Source organism: Salarias fasciatus, chromosome 19 (genome assembly GCF_902148845.1).
Source record: "Salarias fasciatus chromosome 19, fSalaFa1.1, whole genome shotgun sequence".
NCBI classification, from domain to species: domain Eukaryota; kingdom Metazoa; phylum Chordata; class Actinopteri; order Blenniiformes; family Blenniidae; genus Salarias; species Salarias fasciatus.
In genome coordinates, this window is record NC_043763.1 from 21,298,280 (window position 1) to 21,317,015 (window position 18,736).

Below are 18,736 nucleotides of genomic sequence, written 5' to 3' on the forward strand. Positions count from 1 at the left end.
TTTAACTGAGAAAAATATTTGAAAGGAACACTTGACTGGAGTCAATGGAGACATGAAGGCCCGCCTGACGACCCCCCTGATTGGTCAAAAGTCACTATTTCCGCGAGTCACGTTCTCAGTGTGGAGTTATGATTGGCTACGCTGATATGGTGGACCAATCAGCGTCAACATTATGGGCGGGGCATAAATTTCTCCTTCCAAGGCTCAGTGGAACAGTTCCCTCCAACGCGCTGCTTCTTCGCCATTTTGATCCGGGGAAGAAGTAAAGGTACACTGTGAACTAGCTACATAAACAACCACCACAGAGCAACTTTAAGAAGAAGAAACACTACGTGAGTGTATATTCGCATCGGCCTCTATTAATTTCAGTCTGGCTTTTTTTTTTTTAAATGGCAGCACTTTATAAAGGAAGACATTATATTGTGGGTGTAGCATCGTTAGCTTCGGCTAAAGTGCAGCCGAGCACGACGCCAACTGAAATTTAACCGTATAAAATGTCACGACGTCTAGTAAATATTCATATTTAAGCTTTTATTACTTTGTTCTTTTTTAACACTTTACTTTTAACCTTGATTGTGCTTCTTGCGTTTAAAATGAATCGCTCCGTCGTCATGGTGCGCTCTCATAGTGTGGTCGGGTGAAACTAGGCCTCAGCCAGTACTTTGGTCCTTATCGACTTTAACTCGCACAAATACAAATATGACTCTTTCTACGTTAATTGTAGATAACAGCAGCGGCACATGAGTATTACGCTCGCCAATTAATGCGAACTAATGAAACAACACCCTGTATAAACTGCATCATTTTTCTTGTAGGTCTGCGTGCGTTTTATTAATAGCCGAGGCAGAGCCTTCATTTGTCACCATTACAAAATGTGTAATGTCCAGTGAAATGTGTTTGTAAAGTGATATATTTGGTCTATTTTGAGTGAAAGTCAGAAGACATTACGTTTTTAAGATGCTAAGGTATGAATATGATTACACACAACCATTAAACTTCTATTTCCAAAAATATGAGTATATTTAAAATCATACCCACTTGTCTTCTGATTTTCCACTCCAGAGTTGGAGTAACTTATTGCATTACAACTTGGAGGTAGATCAGTATCATATCTGCCCATTGTTTTTCAGTCAGGTAATAGGTGAAGTTATAAACTGTGTGTGTGTGTGTAAATGATCAAACTCGTTTGGCCAGAACTGGATCATTAAGATCTCGTTCCTGTTCTTCCAGGGTGGGATTTTCTCACCTGACTTATTTGATGGAAAGCTAAACCTGTTTTTATCAAGTGGGTTAATTTTTTAACAAACAGGATCACGTGTCCGTGTAGTGATGCAGCCAGGTTAATAACTTGTCAATCTTGAGGAGGTGACCTGGACAATAATTACCCCAGTAACTGTTCAGGGTTGATTGTGTTTCCTGAATCAGCATGTCTGCGCTGTGAATCTTTTACGATCTAATGACTGCTCCTAGTTCTGTGTTTACTCTGCTCTCCCTTCTGCTACCATCGGAGTTGACGTGTCCTCTTCATTCTGCAGATATCACTATGAGTGGTTGTCGTGTTTTCATCGGCCGCCTGAGCCCACAGGCCCGAGAGAGGGACGTGGAGAAGTTTTTCAAGGGATATGGACGAATCCGAGAAATCAACTTGAAGAATGGATTTGGCTTTGTGGTGAGTGTGAATTCCCACATGATGATAGGAATTGAAACATTGTTAGTTCTTTTTTTTTTTTTTTTTTTTCCAGACACTCTTACAAAATGACACTCTCTCCTCAGGAATTCGACGACCACAGAGATGCAGATGATGCTGTGTACGAGTTAAACGGCAAAGAATTGTGCAGTGAACGGTAATGCATGTCACTTGGATTCATTTGAAGAGCTCACAAACTGTTTTAACTGAGGGACACATAAGTATTACTTACTTGCCGGCCGCTCTGTATTCCTGGTCTTGTACGCAAAGGAAGTTTATAGTTACTCAGTTGCTTTTTAATGTCTCTATTTGGAGCAGAGTTGAAAGAGAATCTGAAACTTCATAAACTTTTGCCTGTCTGGCCACTTTACAGCAAACAAATGTTCCACTTTGTTACAAACAGGTTCAATTTGATCATGAAAAAGACATCAGTCGCTGTAACAATGAGGACTGTGTTTACTTTGTTGATTAGCACTGAATCTGTGAATTAGTTGAGATATTTTGCAAGATTTACAACTGAAGTGATATTCTGCTCAGATGGCTTCTAACATTTGTTAGATTATTCACTGTGAGTGTGATAGCCTCAATGTTTTCTTTCTCTCATAATGACTCTACTAGTCTTTCTCGTGTATGTGAAGGTGAATGATGGATCAGGCTTACAGCGAGAGCCTTTGGAGCGAGTGCTGTAAATTTATCAGAAATCTTATGTTTGACTTTTCACTCCCAGCTGGTTCAAATTGTGACTTGCTGACTTTTTCAGGGTCACGATTGAGCATGCTCGTTCCAGAAGAGGAAGAGGCGGCGGACCCGGGATGGTCGGAGGCCGTTTCAGTGGCGGCAGCAGTGGCTATCGGCCGTTGCGCAGCAGTGGCTCAAGGTACTGCTTGAGGTGTCAGCACTGTCGTTTAAACACAAAAAATCAGATCACGATGGATCAAAGAAAACTGGCAGTGTAACTGATGGGTGAATACACCTCATGAGCTTGTGTCAGTCAATACATCTTTGTGTGTGTGTTGCCTGTGCAGGTATGGCCCTCCTGTGCGTACAGATCACAGGCTGATTGTAGAAAACCTCTCGTCACGGATCAGCTGGCAGGTAAGTCATGGCACAGTCACATTGTCTGCACAAGTATTTTGCACATTTTAAATGTCATGTTTCATAATAAAAAAGCAGTTATGTTAGCATCACACAGAGCATATTCTCATTACTGATTTGGCTAATTGCAACACAATGCTACCATTATTTTTAAGAATTCTTTAATTTAACGCAACTTTTCCAAAAACACATTACTGCATTTTGCTGCTTTTCTGCAGCTGCTCTGATTTGGTTTTGTAGCTATCAGAGCTGAATAGACCCCCTTCAGGGGGGTATCACAAGTGTATAGCGCCCTCTGCTGGTTGTTTTTTTTCTGAAAAGTGTCCATTTGGTGCCTCTCCCTACACGCAGTTGCCGCCGCTCTAAAGTCTTGGCTGGGCCCCGTAGCGGGTGAAAGTGGTCTAGCGCAGGATACGGTAGCCTTAGGAGGTCCGTAGCCACAGTCTGGAGGTTCTGAGGGCTGGCATCCCCGACTGCTGTAACCCCCCTCAAATCCACGGTTCCTACACTCTCCCATTTGGGTCTTTTTCTGTTGCCGATGGAGCTGGGGGGGTGTCGAGTCGGGCGAGCACCCCTCCCCCTACTTGCTCTCTGGTGGTTCCTTACTTGTGGAGGCCGGATGCTGGGTCAAGGCCGAGGGCGTTTCTCAAGGGCTTAACACTGCATTGGTTCCCATTTGCTATTTGGACAAGTGGCTCTATGCTAATATCTTCCTGGGTATGGAGCGGTAAGTAGCATAAAACTCATGTGATGGGGTTTGTTGAGGGTCGGGTGGTGAAGGGGTGTATAGTTACATTCTCAAAGGGGAAATCATGTAAACACTGTTTGCTGAGCCTTTTTTTTTAAAAAAATGAACACATATAAAGTGTCACATCAGTATTTGGGTCACTTAGCTGCAACACTACTTTCACCAGTCTGTAATGAATACACAGCTTTTCAATGCACAGCACTACATTCATTATTTCGACCCTAAAATAAGCTGTTTCGCTGCTTGGTGCATCACCATGCTGACAAATTGGTTTTCCCAAAAATCTAAGGACTTAAATGCAGTTTCTTAGATGTAATTGAAGGGACAGCTTTCATTTTACACATTAATTATAAGACTTGTTGTTGGCTCTTTTATTTGGGGAAGTTATCTATGATGGGAAAACATCATTAGTTAAGCCAAGTTGTTTTGTGTGCTGGTTTGTTGCTGCCTGCTCATGTCTCTCCCCGCAGGTCTGAATCGGCTCTCACGTCGCCTCCTTTTTCCTCCGCTGTCACTCATCTGCTGTTGTGCTTTTAAAATAGGACCTGAAAGACCTGATGAGAAAAGCAGGTGAAGTTACCTTTGTGGACGCTCACCGGCCCAACAAAAATGAAGGGTGAGCCACCTGGTAGCTGTTTGAACTTGGCCTGTGCCTCCAGACTGCTGTGCTGACGTGCGTCTCATGTCGACTTGCAGAGTGGTTGAGTTTGCATCCCGCAGTGACATGAAGAATGCCATTGCCAAGCTGGACGGGACCGAGCTGAACGGTCGCAAGCTCAAGATCTTTGAGGACAGCAGGAGGTGAGTGAAATGGTTCTTCTGAAGCTTCAAACATAAGGCCTTATTAGTAGCAAACACAAGTTGTGATATTGATCGTGCTTCCATAGAGGCCAGCTGCCTTGTCCCTATTAAAGTGGCCAGAAGGCCATGCTGTCAGACTGCATGATGCAACAACTATAAGAGATGTTGTTTAGATGTTTCACTGTATTTCCCACTAGAGGGCTTCATTAAAATTTGGCTTTTAAGTTCAGATTGTACTCATTTTCTGTAGTAACTGGTTTTCACAAAAGTTGTTACATTTCCATCACATATACTCTTTGCCACAACAATGATAAACTTTGGGTCCAGTATCATGACACTTTTTTTTTTTTTTTTTTTACCTGAAGGCTGCTCAGAAATAAAGACCCTGATTTAATCAATCCAGTGTCATGTGGAGATGCTCCACCTAATGTTCAAACACAGAGCTGCATGTTCTCCAGGCTTCAGCATTGTTTTATAAACCTTGAAGACCATTATATTTTAACTGTAGTGAATGTCATCAAGAAAAAGGGGGGATTATATGCACTCCTCAGTACATCTCTAAATCATTTGTTGAACAATGACTGAGTTCCCTGTACTATTACTAAAGTACACTGAGTGTAGTTTTTGTTTACAACTTGTACAAGCCAGTGACACTGCTGTTTGGATTGTTTTTGTTAAACCAGTTTTTCTTCCAACTCATTTTATGCGAGACCAAAAGCTTGTTTGCCTTTCTCTGCATAGCTGAAATACCAGATGTCCTGGTAGCTTTGCAGGTGACTTTCAGGTATTTTCTATTAGTCTCCTGGAAAAAGAAAAGACTCCTGACGCTCATTGTAGTTGTAAAAGAGAACAAAGTAAACTAGATTTCCCAACCTTCTCAGGAACTCCATTTGAGGAACTAAAGAAGTGAATCTTGTGACTTGGCAGTGTGCTGATGACCACCGGTTCTCATGTTTTGTCTTCCTCTCTCTCTCTCTCTCTCTCTCAGCCGCTCTCGCTCTCGCTCCCGCTCCCGCAGCTACTCGCGCTCCAGGAGCCGCTCCCGCAGCCGGGACCGCTCCAGGAGCCGCTCCCGCTCTAGGAGCCGTGACCGTTCCAGGAGCCGCGACCGCTCCCGCTCCCGTTCCCGCAGCCGCTCCAAGTCCAGGAGCCGCACCCCGGAGAAGAAGTCCGGAGGGGGCAGCAAGGGCAGATCCCCCTCCAGGTCCAGGTCCAAGTCCCGCTCCAAATCTCGCTCCAAATCCCGCTCCAAGCCTCGCTCCAAGTCTAGGTCTAAGTCCCGCTCTAGGTCCCGCTCCAAGCCCCAATCAAAATCCCGCTCCAAGTCCCGTTCCAAATCCCGCTCCAAGTCTCAATCCAAGCCCCGCTCCAAATCCCGCTCCAAATCCCGCTCCAAATCCCGCTCCAAGTCCCGTTCCAAGTCCCGATCCAGGTCCCGCTCCAAATCCCGCTCCGCCTCGCCGGCCCCGGATCAGAACCAACAGTCCCGCTCTCGATCCAGGTCCCGCTCTCGTTCCCGCTCCGCCTCAGCAGACAGCAAACACTGAGCCTGGCGCCCCCCGCAGGCCGCCGCAGAGACTGAGAGTCCCGCCAGAGGAGTGACACGTGATGTTTTTTTTTTTTGTTTTTTTGTTTTGTTTTTTTAATCAATGGGGACAAACTGCCTTCTCACAGTCCAAACCTCGACCATGTGTTTTATTTCTCTCAGTCTTGGACAAGCTTCCACAGGAGAAAGACTTGAACCATTAAGTTTTCCGCCCCCTCGTCTCCTCGAGACGCTCCCTTTCTCTGTGAAGACGGCGTCCTCTGTCCTGGAGTCTCCTCCAGCCGTCTGCCACGTTTCGATTCCATCCTCTTGGAAAACGCCGTCGGCCACCCCCCCCACCGCCCCACCGCCCCCCCCTCAAGGAAGAAAAAACAAACAAGCGTGACGGAGTTCATCTAGCGTTTGCTGTGAAACTGGTGTTTGATTCACTGCCCTGATATGTGAACGTAAAAATGCAACCATTACAGCTTTATGTCTTAGTCCAGGAACCCGGCATTAATGTTGATTTTTAAATCTCGACCAGGACGTCGTGCTTTGGATTTTCTTTGTAATTCATCTCTTTTCTTTAAGGATCTGGAAACAGGTTTGTTTATCAGTAAGTTTAATTTGTTACTAATAAAAAAAGCGAAACAGAGCACATTGTGATGTTGTTTTTGTTTTGTTTTTTTCCTTCAATTTGTGAATGTCCAGAGATGCTTTAAAGTTTCTGCAGTTGAATAAAAATTTTGACAAACTCTTCAAATCTTTGTGCTGTATTCATGCAGGCCTCATCACTCCGTCTGATCCACCATCATTTTGATGGTTTAAATTCCTATTCATCTCTTTATGAAATGTTTTTTTTTTTTTTAATTTTACACAAAATTTCATTCATATTAATGCACAAATATGCAAACCGTTATTTTTTTTTTAAACAAAGCTAATGAATTTGTACTGAATGTTACTTCTTTGCTACATTTTCATTGGCAGGAACCTTGACTTCATTTCTAGATACATTAAAGCACATTCATCAAAATACGCCACTAACACACTGAGTACACAGTGAAATGAAAAATGAAACGTCAAATTAGTATTTGATTCATTTCATTAGATGAGAGCATATTCTCTTTTACAGTAAAGACCTGATCAACTTTAATCACAAAAACCCTGATGAATTTTACACACAAACACATTTTAACATTGTTTTGAGATTATTGAATGATGAGTCATTGCAGCACAATTATACACATTTGGAACCATTCCAAGTGTTTTTGAAGGAAAAAAAACAAAAATCTGGACTGTGGTATCACTGTTTTATTGCTGAAACTGTCAAGTCCAAACATTGATGGAACTAGAGAACTTAATTATAGCAAGTATCGCACCCACCAACCAGTAACCCTTTTTTGCACTATTCACCACAAAAAACTCCTTAATTCTGTAAAATGTTTTAGTGTTTCTGAACTTAAATTTGAACAAGGTAACAGTAAACCTCTATTTTGATATTTTTCTTTATCTTTTTCTCATAAAATCAACTTCTTCCCTTTGAAGTTGACCATTAACAATCTGAAAAACACAAATGCACAAAAATACTACACAATCACAGTCATGTGACTATTTTTTTCTAACATCCATCTCTAGAGTGCTGTAAAAAAAAAAGAGAAAGCTTTAATTAATTTAACAGGAGGACAAGGCCCGCTGCAGTGTGTGTGTGGATTAATATGCTGACAGATTATCCAGCAGCTCCTGTTAATCCTTAAAGAGACAAACATCCAGGAAGCTTTAATGAAGAGCAGAAACACTCATCCACACAACCGTGTGAAGGGAAAACATGTCTGATCATGTCTGAAGGTAAAAAGCTGTTTTGATTTTAGTTAAATTGGAGTGCAGTGAGCAGGATCTCCACGGGGGGGCAGCAGATACTCTAACAGTGAAAGTTCAGGTTAATTCAGTTCTACTAACAGAGAATGTTGAGGGAGGTGGATTTTCTATAAAAAAGCAAACAGTGTTTTTTAAAAATGTAAAAATCATTTTAAATTTAAAGTATTTGGAAGATTTTGATGGTTGATGAAAGCTGGATATTTTAGAATTTCCTGAAATTGTGGCTTCAAGTTCTGCTTTTATAGGTTTTAAACTATCAGAGATCATTGTACTGTTTGTTTTTTTGTAAAAAAGCATTCTTTTAAGAGTGAAACTCCTTTATTATTCTCACGTGGTTGTATTTTAAAAGCTGTAATTCATCCAAAACAACAATAAAGTCTCTGAGAAATCTCTAGAACATGAATATTGCTGTGAGACTGTGATGATTTGATGTTATCAACCCATTAAAGTTTCTGATTATCATCACTATTAGACTGATCGGGACTTTTAAAGCTTCATTACATCCACTGCTGATGCAGCTTGGAGACTTGAGAGTTCCCTGTATGGAGGCCGATCAGTGCCCTGCTGAGGGGACTGAGAGCAGTTTACACTCACGGTTTTTATAGTATAAAAATAGTGCCACAGCAGTCTAAAATGCTGTATTTGACGGAGAACCTGTTATTGTAAAAACTGGCATGCTCAATCGGTTATTGGATTTTTGTTGATAAGCTCCTATGCAGCAGTTTCCAATGTGTGTTCTCGCTCATCTAATGTTTAGAATAGTCGTGCTCGGATTTCGATTTCGTCTGCCCAAATGTTCCAGACCCAAAAAAGAGGAGTATGACCCACTTTATCATCACATTAAGTCTCAGTGTTGTCATACTTGTTCTGTTTAAGGTGTCTGCTTGGTGTTTATTGGATGGTAAAACTTTATAGCTAAAACAACAGTTCTTCACATTCAGTTTATTGTGGTTTTGACTGATGTACACTCACAGGTTCATCTGATGGAAAAAGAAAATATTGCAGTTCATACGTCAGTGCAGTGCCCCCCCCTCCCTCTGTGGCACTCCTCAGCCCTCATACCTCGGAGCAGCGTGGTGGGCACAACACGCTCGGCTCGGTGCGCTGCGCTCCGAGCTGCCGCTCCGCTCCGCTCCGCTCCGCTCCGCTGCAGTCCCTCCCCGGTACAGAGCACCGCACCGACCCCCGCCCGGCTCCGCACGGCCCCGCACGGCCCGGAGGAATGAGCTCGTCCTCCGGCGTCCGCATCGCACTGACGTGAGCGCGTGTGGGCTCTTCCCCGCCTCGACAGCCGCGCCGCTCCGCCGTCTCCACAGCCCGCAGCTCGGTGCAGGACGGTCCCGCCCGCAGCGGCAGCGGCAGCGGCAGCCCGGGACCATGGCGGAGAGGAGCGGCCGGCTGAGTTTCCCCGGCAGCGGGGCGCTCAACAGACCGGTCCCCATGAACCTGTTCGCCACCTGGGAGATAGACGGATCGTCCCCGAACTGCATCCCGAGGTGAGCCGCCGCGCGCCGCGCGCGTCGCCGTCCTTTTAAACTTTGCGGTCGCTGTGTTGCCTCTGCGCCAGACGGCGCGTGCAGGCGGGCGGGCACCGGGCGCTGTGCTGGCGGCACAGCTGCACCAGCAGGCCGTGCCAGCCTCCCGGCAGGATGCCCCTGCACCGCGCGCACGCAGGCCCTGCAGCAGCAGCAAGCAGCAGCCGCGTGCACGGAGGTTTCTGCAGCACCGAGACCCCCCAGGTCCTGTGACCCCCCTGAGTCACATCATCCATCAGAGGTCAGGGCGGCGGGGTGGTGCAGTGGTTGGCACTCACCGCTTGATCCCAGGCCTTAAGGCAGCTTTTCAGAGTGGAACTTGCATGTTCCTCCTGTGCATGTGCTGCTTTGTCTGACTTGTCTGGTTCCATTCAAGTTAAAAGGCGTGTTTTTGAGTAGAGTCTGGCTTTATCAGGCTTCAGGATGGTGTCTTGGTTGGAGCTGTTGCTTTACACTCACTTCAAATTCAGCCTGAGAGGAGTTTGCATGTTCTCCCTGTGCTCATAGGCATTCTGGTTTCCTCCCACAGTGCAGAGGTTAGAACTGACTTGGTGTCCAATGTATTTCTCCAGATTGTCAGCTCAGGTAAAGGTCAGAAAATGGAGAGATGCCACTATAAGTCCGGTGAAGGTGGGTCGTTAGTTGTTTTGTCCTCTGCTGTCTGAGCAGAAGATGTATGACAGCTAATGCACTTTAAGGCTTTTCAGTCCTTTCATTCATTTAGAAGCTATTCCAGTTTGAAGTATTAATTTTTTCCTCTGCAATTCTGATCACTTTGTGTTGATTTCCTCCTCCAGTCCAGAAACATGTTCGCGAAGCTAACTGGTGAGTCGAGCTGCATTAATATTCCTATCAATGCCTCAAACCTCCAAACGTCCACAGAGAGAACGCAGATGCAGTGCCAGCAACAGCGGTTTCATAACAGAGTCAACATCAGCAGACTTTATTATTAAAAAAGGAAAAAAAAAACAAAGAAATGAAAGTGAAATGTGCTCTTTCAACATCCCAGTTCCTCAATTGTGTCTCTTCAGGACCAAGAATCCAAACGTAAACAATGAGGACGAAGCTGTGCTCCAGTTTTCCTCTGAGTGTTTAGTTACAGAATGAAAGTTTCCTGTTAAAGTTTGAACTCCAGTTCAGGTTTGCAGTGTGACATGCAGCTTAATCATTCTGAAACAGTACTTTTCTGATCTGGTAAAATTCCCAGATAACTGGAACGCAGTGTCACATTTCACCATGCCCCTCTGTGATCCCACGTCGGAAGTTTTCCCGTTTTTCATCTTCATTAATACGTTTATTGGTACTGCAGCAGATTAGCAGATTAATAAATAATGAGCAGCAATTATGGGTGGCGGCTTGGGCTCGTCCACTCTGATTTACTGCATAAACGTGCCTGTGTGATTCTGGACTGGCCATAAAAACAGGCCACAGACTCTTTCCCGCTTCCAAATCCTTAAATCACAATTTTCTGCATTTAAATGCAATATTTATCTTTAGTCCTTTTATCAAACATTGCACACATTCACTCTTTTAATCAAAATTTCTTGCATTTTTGTTTCATTTGAGCCAAAACCTCATTAAAGGAGGCTGCAGAAGATGTTTGTGTTGAAACATTCAGCCCTGAACACTGCGTTTGTGCTTTAACCTTGGCTGAAATCCTGCCTGTCAGACTTCGCTCTGCAGCTGTCAGACTGTGCAGGAGGGAAAAAGGCTGTAATTATTATGAGAATATGTGGGAGTTGTGTGTTTTTATTTTTTATTTAAGCCGATGGCTGCCTCTCCTTAGCCTCTCTCTATCCTCTTAAGTTAATACCTTCAGTGGGCATTACATTTCATGGCTTTTAGCTGAAATAAGACTAATTCATTCCCAGGAATAAAAGCGCTGCGATATTACTTAGCAGGGCGGACATGTAGATTTAAATTAAAACAGGTTTGTGTCAGTCGGAATGAAGTGTCTGTCGGCGAACTGGTGCGCCCGTCGGCGGCATGAAGCTGCTTAACCGTGTGGATCCACTTCGGTTCGTGTGTGAGTGAACAAACCGCCAGACTGAGCCGTTCTCCTGACGGCTGCCGCTCTCTATCGACTGCTGTCCGTCAGTGTGGACGGCCGCCGCTCAGCAGGTTAACCACAGGGTGCAAACCAACCCTCTGCAGGTCGTGTTCTTCTTCTTTTGCAGCAGATTTGTTTGTATTGTTAATTTCTTTATTGCAGCAGCGCGAGCAGAAAGAGGACGCATGAGGATTTATGTGCGGATTACAACATAATTTATAGAAGTGAGTGGTGTACACACATCTCACAACGATGATCAGCACAGTAAGAATTAGCTTTATGTTTTCATTATAGCGGCAATAAACTTCACTTACACTGTGAGCCAGTTCAAAGGAATTAAAAGACTTATTAAAAGAGTGTTTCTGCTGTTTCCATGTAAACGGACGTTTCATTTTTCTGAAACAAAAACGGAAAAATTATGCGTTTTTACTTGGAACGTCGTGTAAACGGCGCCTTCAGTGTGTATGGCGGATGGATTGAATGTGTGTGTGTGTGTGTTAACCCTGTGATGGACTGGTGATTTCTCTCTGTTTAAGCCAATGTGGACCGAAAATGAAGTTCACTTTAAAGTAGTTTGAAATGTAAAAACACAGTGTCTGAATTAGAATCTAGCAGTCGGAAGCCCAGTGAGGAAACACACCGTCGTTAATCGTGCCTTCAGCGTGGACAGCGGCCATTTTTACATATTTTAAAAGGGCTCTCAACCACAAAAACACGGTTTTCTTTTCCTTAGTTGAGAAGTTTCAAGTTTGTTGTTAACTTCCACTTGTTAGTTTGAAAGAAATGAGGAAATTAAAAAAAATCCGAGCGCTTCACCTGGAAACGGCTTCATTACCCTCACAACACGGAACTATCTGACTGCGTGTCACTCGGGGTTCAGTGGGCTTTTAATTTGAACCGCTGCGCCGTTTTCCTCTCCTGATTTTCATCTCTTCTCTCCTGTATTTCCTTCATGCCTCCATAAATCCCCGCCGCTCTCCGAGGCGCAGAGCTATTAGGCCGGGAGGCTTATAGAAGTGCTGCCTCGGCACTGATCTCGCGTTTCCCGGAGTCACGCCGGGACACGTGGCCGAGATGCTCAATAATCACCTGCCACAGGTGAGGGAGGGGCTACGATCGCCTCAGCCAGAACGTGGCGGACTGATAATTGCTTTAAAAAGAAAAAAAAAATCCAGATGTCACATTTAAATGGAAGCGGCCACTTAGATGTTTCCATATGCGCTATAAGAAGAGTGTTAATGGGCTGCGATGGTGGAGCAGGACATGAGGAGGACATCCACGCCGTGTGAGACAGTTCAATCACGCTGCCGCCTCTTCAGAGCCGAGGGCCCGGTTTCTTTCCTGGTATTTCTGAAGTGGGCATCGGTTGCATTTCTGCCCGTCGGCCCACAGGCGCGAGGCCGAGCGCTGCCGGAGACGGGGCCAATCCCCGAGACAGAGGCGGGATTGAACGGCCCTCGAGCGGCAGCTGGGGCCAGTAGGCCGTCATATTTGGGCCTGTTGGAGGCGAGAGTGCTGAGATGTCGCTTTGAGGCGCAGGGACACACTCGCTCCTTTGTGCCCCGGCTGCCCGGGACGGCCGCGCGCCGGGAATTTAGAGTGGGCCGGCCGAGGGCCAGTGAAATCCTCTCATTGTTTCACGCTCCCTTTGTTGCCCTTGTTGTCCTGTTCTGTACCAATGTTTGCGAGTGTGAAGAAGACAAACGGCCTGCAGCAGAGGCCGGTTTCAGCCCGGGGTGGGTTTCAAAGTGCTGGACACCGCGTCTCCTGCAGGACATCACAGCGCTTCAGTGGGAAGAGGGTGAAAGAGGAAGGGCCACAGGTTTATTAGAACAATGTTTTCAAGTGGAAACGAAAATCTTTAGCATTAAAACTGCAACGTTTCAATCATTTTCCAAACGTTTGTGCCTGAACTTGATCATTTTCTGGACTGAAAATGCAAAACCGTGCAGATTCTAGTCGATCGTTCTTTTGTCAACAGGCCCTGAAGGTGTGTTGTGTGTCATTGTGCGTGTGTGTGAGTGTGTTCCCTGAGCTGAGCTGGATTGACTTCAGCCAGCCGTAACCTCCGACTGGATCAGGCGGTGTAGAAGACGGACGCGTGGATGGTTGTGATGGTCCACTGCCGCGGTGATTTTCAAAAATATGTGCCAGACATTGAATTTTTTGGGAAGGAGCTGCCGCACGGAGACTTTATAAGCCCTTGATGAATGTGTTTTCCTTTGCCTGAAATCCTGTTGAGACGTTTCAGCACCGACGTCACCGTCCACGAAACCACAGAGCGGGCCGTTTCTGTCGTCACGCTGGTCTTTCTGAAGTGAGTCTGCAGCCATGTTTTTGAATGTTAAGTGGTGGGGGGTGGGGGGTGGGGGGTGGGGGTGGGGGTGGGGTGGGGGGTGGAGTGGGGATGTAGCTTACGTAAGACGCCGCCCTCCCTCTCGCCCTCCAACCTGGTCTTGCTGATGCAGCTCGTCCTGGAGGACGGCCGGGACAGGGAAAGAAAGGGCAGTCGCCTCTTCGCTCACCACACACACACACACACACACACACACACACACACACACACAGTGGCAATGCTTTGTGGCTCTGCGGGTCGATCCGTGCGGCCTCCAGCTGACTTCCCTCACGGCTCGCCGCTCGGCGCCATGCCTCGCTGCCTCGCTGCCTGCTCTTTGTATTATTGCAGTATTTCCTCGCAGACGCTGTTAGAACCCGGTGCTGGTGTCTGTATCATCTGTGACCAGGAGGATCAGTGTCTTTTTATCAGTCGCTATGTGTTTGTGAGGTTTTCCACATTGAGTTTAACTGGCGCTGAAAGTCACGTCAAGGTCGCCATCAGTCTGACAGATGATATGATGTACATATAAACAGCAGATTATTCTAAATCGCTTCGGTTATTGCTGATCTGTAGGTATTTAGCTGCACATTAGCTCTTTGTAAGAAACCGCAGCTCGCCTCAGAAAACCTTCCTTAATCTCCTTTAGGTGAATGGAAGTTGTGAAATTGCTGGAAAATGAAAGACGGCTTTTGAATTTCCGCCCAGAATGAGATTTCAAAAAAGGAAAAACAGGGACTGCATCCTCAGTGCTGACGCTCTACTAGCTTCTTAAATTAAATTCATGCTAATTAGAAAACGGAGCATGTTCCTCTCGAGATACAGAGTCACAACGCCCATTACTTTTTTCAATCAGCAGCATTTCTTAGAGGGAAATATCAACTCTGGAGGAGAAAAACTGACCTTGCTTGTTGTGTATGTTGCTGTGAATGCTGGGTCCAGGGCTGTCAGGTCCTCTTTCACAGATCTGCTAGTCTAAATAAATCCTTTGGTGACGGAGTGCAGAGTGTGAAGCATCTGAATAGACCCAACACATGATGATAGAAAAAAAAAAACAAAAAACAGTAATGAGATGTCAGACAGACTCAATCAAGTCTTGTCTGGCGCCTCGAACTGCAGGGACTGATGAGCGTCTCCACACTTATTACAGCATTTACAATGATTTTAATTTGGCTCCTCGGCAAATGCAGCTGAAGTACGAGGTGATTTCCACAAGTAGAGATGGAAAACGTTTCAGAAAATTTCTGTTTCCCACTGTCTACACCGCCATGCAGGCAGTATGGATGAAATGTTCCACCTTGGGATCCGTTTTCAGTGGCTTCAAGCATCGTCGTTCTGTAAACACGACCAAAACATATTGAAATTAGTGATTTTCCTTGAAAATATCTGAACGATCTGTCTTAGAATAGAAGATTACGAGTTAATGAGTTCACTCTTCAGGATTTTAAATCATGATAATTGCAAAACTTCAGATAATAATAATAATAATAATAATAATGATGATGATGATAATAATAATAATGGGGATTCCAGGGTCATTGCTTTCATGCTCCTCCTTATGTAACCCTGTTAATGCTCCTTTTAAGTTACGACATCGCCCGCCTGGTTCGTTAACCCAAATCCTCAAATCTCATTTCCATCACAGTTCTGCTAATAGATCAATTCCTGTATCGCTGTGTGAAACTGGGTTTTTTTTTTTTTTTTTTTGTCTGTGATTGTTGGCACTGGAGGTGACCTTATTTCCAAATGTGGCTGGAATCATTGGAAATAGCTGCGTGATTACACAGAGCGCGGCGCAGCCTGTTTACTTTGTCCCACGCGTCACTCTTCCAGCGGAGTCACTCAGAAAAGGAGGTTAACGGGGCAGTAAAAAGGCAGCGAGACGGGGAGATGTGTCAAAACTTGATGCCAGATGTTGATGAGATTATTTAAAGGCTTAAAGGAAATGTTCCATTTCTGGAGCTCGGCGTGCTTTGTCTCTTTTTGGAATCAACTGTGTCTGAATAAAATGTTCTCAGGTTCCTTTGTAGTCCAGATTAACACGAAAGAGGAGCGTTAATAACTTTTCAGAGCTTTTCCTCGCCTCACTTTTTCGTGGGCATGAAAGGAAATACTTAAGTGAAAGGAAATTTAATCTTTATTATCACATGAATGCACAGGAAATTAATAACAGGGACTGCGTTTGGGTAATCTTCTCAGACTGAAATCACACGTAATCCTGGTGACGCAACAGCTATATGATCAACCTCCAGGGCGCGGCGGGTCGAGGAGTTCAGGTTATTCTCCATGACGGGTCGCATGAAGGATGGAAAACGGCATAAAATTCATAAAGAAATGTGTTCTTTCGTAAATAAACCAATGCTTAAATAAAAAAGTACATAAATAAGAAAAAAAAAATGTTTAAATCAATAAACAGTTCTGTAAATGTAGGAAGAGATTTGGTAATAAAAGGGATTATATCTTTTTTTTTTGCATTTAATCATTTTAGTTGTTATATTTTGTATTGAATTCGGCCATAAATATATTGAATACATAAGTGAATGAAGAAGTGTGAAAATAAGTCAATGTTGCCAAATAAACGTAGAGAGGTGCACTCAAATAAATAGAAAATTAACAAATAGTTGTCTGTGTGCGTGTGTGTGTGTACTATTCACACTTTCGCCATGGTGTCGAAAGTCAGTGTACATTTACATTTCACACTTGTTTGTGTTATCGTCATCATCATCTTCATCATCATCATTCTTCCTGAGTCTGTTGCCTTTCGATTGATTTTCTGACACCTTGATTTGTTCCTTTACTCTTGTCTTGATTATTTTGCTCTGTAGAAATGTGATTTCCTCCGTCAAGCCGCTTTATTGTTTCTCACGGCTGTCAAATAGTGTGTGTGTGTGTGTGTGTGTGTGTGTGTGTGTGTGAGAGTTTGTGTGTGTCTTTTATAACTGGATCAGGCTGAGGAGGAACCACAGATGCTGCCCCCTGTGATTTTTAACCTTTTACTGAGGAAGTGACCATGTTTGGCTACTTCCACGTCTCCTCACATAACAGTCTCAGCACAGTAAGAACCGCACAACTAAAATATGAGCAGTTAGTTTATTATCTCAGGAATCTGATAAAATCACATCCAGGAGCACAGGTGCACAGTTTTACTTTTCCAAAATGTGTTCACATGCACTGTGCACAAAATACTGTGAGTTAAAGCTGCTGAAGCTTTTTGGCTCCATTGTGTAAATGCATTTTACACTTTTACTGATCTTAAGTGGGAAATAAAACATTTGATCTCAAGAACTGTGAAATAACTTTTGTGCTTAACAATATTGTCTGACAGATGTTACATAATATTCATATTTACATGTTGTTTAAAAACTCAAAAGAAAGACTACGCAGAAACAAAACTTTCTAATATCACCATCAAGTCACAAATATGAAACTATTCCGATGTGTGAAGGTTCAGAAGAGCTCCAGGCTGAGCGGGAACAACGTGCAGCAAACACTGAACCGAGCAAGCAGAACTCCACAGGCCGAGGTCACAGAGGTCACAGAGGACAGAGAGGACAGTACCACTGAAAGAAACGTACACAAGGAAACGAGATGCACCGCAGTTTTTACCTGGATCATGTTGCAGGAACGCCAGTGCCTGAATATGGCGGGGCATGGTGGAGGCATCATCATGCTGAAGTGAGGAACCAGTTAAAAGCCACATCCAGGAGCGCTAATGAGAACATGGACAGTTTCACAGCAGGAGGTGCGAGAAGGTGCCGATTAGCGGTTCTTGACCCAAAGAAACCAAACACTGAAATCCAGTATACTAGTTCACATGCGCAGTCAAAACAACTCTCACCAGTTATTAGTGATTTTTTTTTGTTGAAAGAAAACATTTTTTCAACCTGTTTTTGGCAGACTTTGTGAGACATTGTGATCGTTAATTAGTGGAGGTATTACTGTTTGTATCATTAAAAATCAAAGAGGCAAATAAAGCATTTCCCATCTCCCTCGGTGTGTCTTTTGAAATCTGTAATGAAAGCACAGACGCAGGACGGCCCTGCAGGCTGAAATCTGGACTCGCCTCCTGTGAGAGGAGGGAGAGCCCCCCCCCGCCCCTTACAGAGGCTTAAAGAACTTTCTCTGAATTCAGAGCATGGAGGAGAAATGTAGGTCAGGTTGCTTTTGGAAAACTTGCGGCCGGGAGGAGAGCTTAGGAGGTTTAGCATATTGTAGTAATTAGGAAAGCTGCTGCGCCACGTCTGGCGTCCCGCTCCTGGGTGGCTGAGTCATATGACCCCATCGGACTCCTTCCCGGCGCGCTGGCCGGACAGATGGACGCAGTAAAAGTCCCGAGGTTGGCATCGGCTGCTCAGAGCTTTCATCTGCGCCCCTGGTAGAAGTGAGCGTTCATTATCGCCGCCACTCAGGAATAAGCGTCGCTTTACAAGCCTGTAAACAGAACCTTCTGGATGCTGAGCAAGCTTCCGCCGCATCGGCCCGCTAATCTGCCGCAACACGCAAACCGACTCGAGTCATCGGGGCTTTAATAAGGAAAATAAGTGACTGAAGTGATTCACCCAGTCTGGTTTAATTCCCCCGGGAGCTGAGTTGATCCAAGCCCAGCCCTGGAAGTGCAGATTTTTGGTGAATGACCTGTCGGTAAAACGGCGCTTCGGTCTCTCTTTAATCCGTCTTTGTTTTAGCAGACAGCGGATGTTAAAAGCTTCAGCTCTGGCTTACAGAATAGAGAGTTTTTAAAAAGGTTTACCCTGTGATGTTTGACCCCGCGAAGGAAGCATTTTGGACCGATTAGAGAGCTGAGCTGCTTTTAAAAAAAGGAAATGGTCAGAAACATGGATTATTGTCCGGAGGTGCACGCTGGAACGAAACTGTAGCGGTTCCTAGTAGAAAATGTGTGATTCAGTACAACAAACTGCTCTCACAGGGGCGATTTTGGGCCAATATTTGAATTTGGTGACTGAATATAAGTCATTTTGATACATTAAAACAAGAGAGGAGTTGAAATATCCACGACACAGTTATAGTATGTTTTTTTTTTTTTTTCATTTCTATCTTCTCAACAATTGTTCTCTGCAGTGGTTT

At 44.6% G+C, this 18,736-nt stretch overlaps 2 protein-coding genes across 7 annotated transcripts in view; both read left to right on the plus strand.

The window, feature by feature from the left end:
• The first annotated feature begins 202 nt into the window (after positions 1 to 202).
• Positions 203 to 6,511, plus strand: srsf5a (serine and arginine rich splicing factor 5a). The gene is made up of 8 exons (XM_030116172.1): positions 203 to 332; positions 1,536 to 1,669; positions 1,774 to 1,844; positions 2,448 to 2,564; positions 2,713 to 2,782; positions 4,073 to 4,146; positions 4,227 to 4,331; positions 5,320 to 6,511. Exons 2-8 carry the CDS (start codon positions 1,544 to 1,546, stop codon positions 5,876 to 5,878), a joined length of 1,122 nt encoding a protein of 373 aa, XP_029972032.1. The 5' UTR covers positions 203 to 332; positions 1,536 to 1,543; the 3' UTR covers positions 5,879 to 6,511.
• A 2,384-nt stretch (positions 6,512 to 8,895) lies between these two features.
• The window catches only part of pacs2 (phosphofurin acidic cluster sorting protein 2), a 54,703-nt gene continuing 44,862 nt past the window's right edge, over positions 8,896 to 18,736 (plus strand). For all 6 annotated transcript variants that reach the window (XM_030116163.1, XM_030116165.1, XM_030116167.1 and 3 more), the window contains exon 1: positions 8,896 to 9,227. In XM_030116163.1, coding sequence (XP_029972023.1) covers positions 9,109 to 9,227 — 119 coding nt within the window. In that variant the 5' untranslated portion in view covers positions 8,896 to 9,108. The remainder of the gene's footprint in view (positions 9,228 to 18,736) is intronic.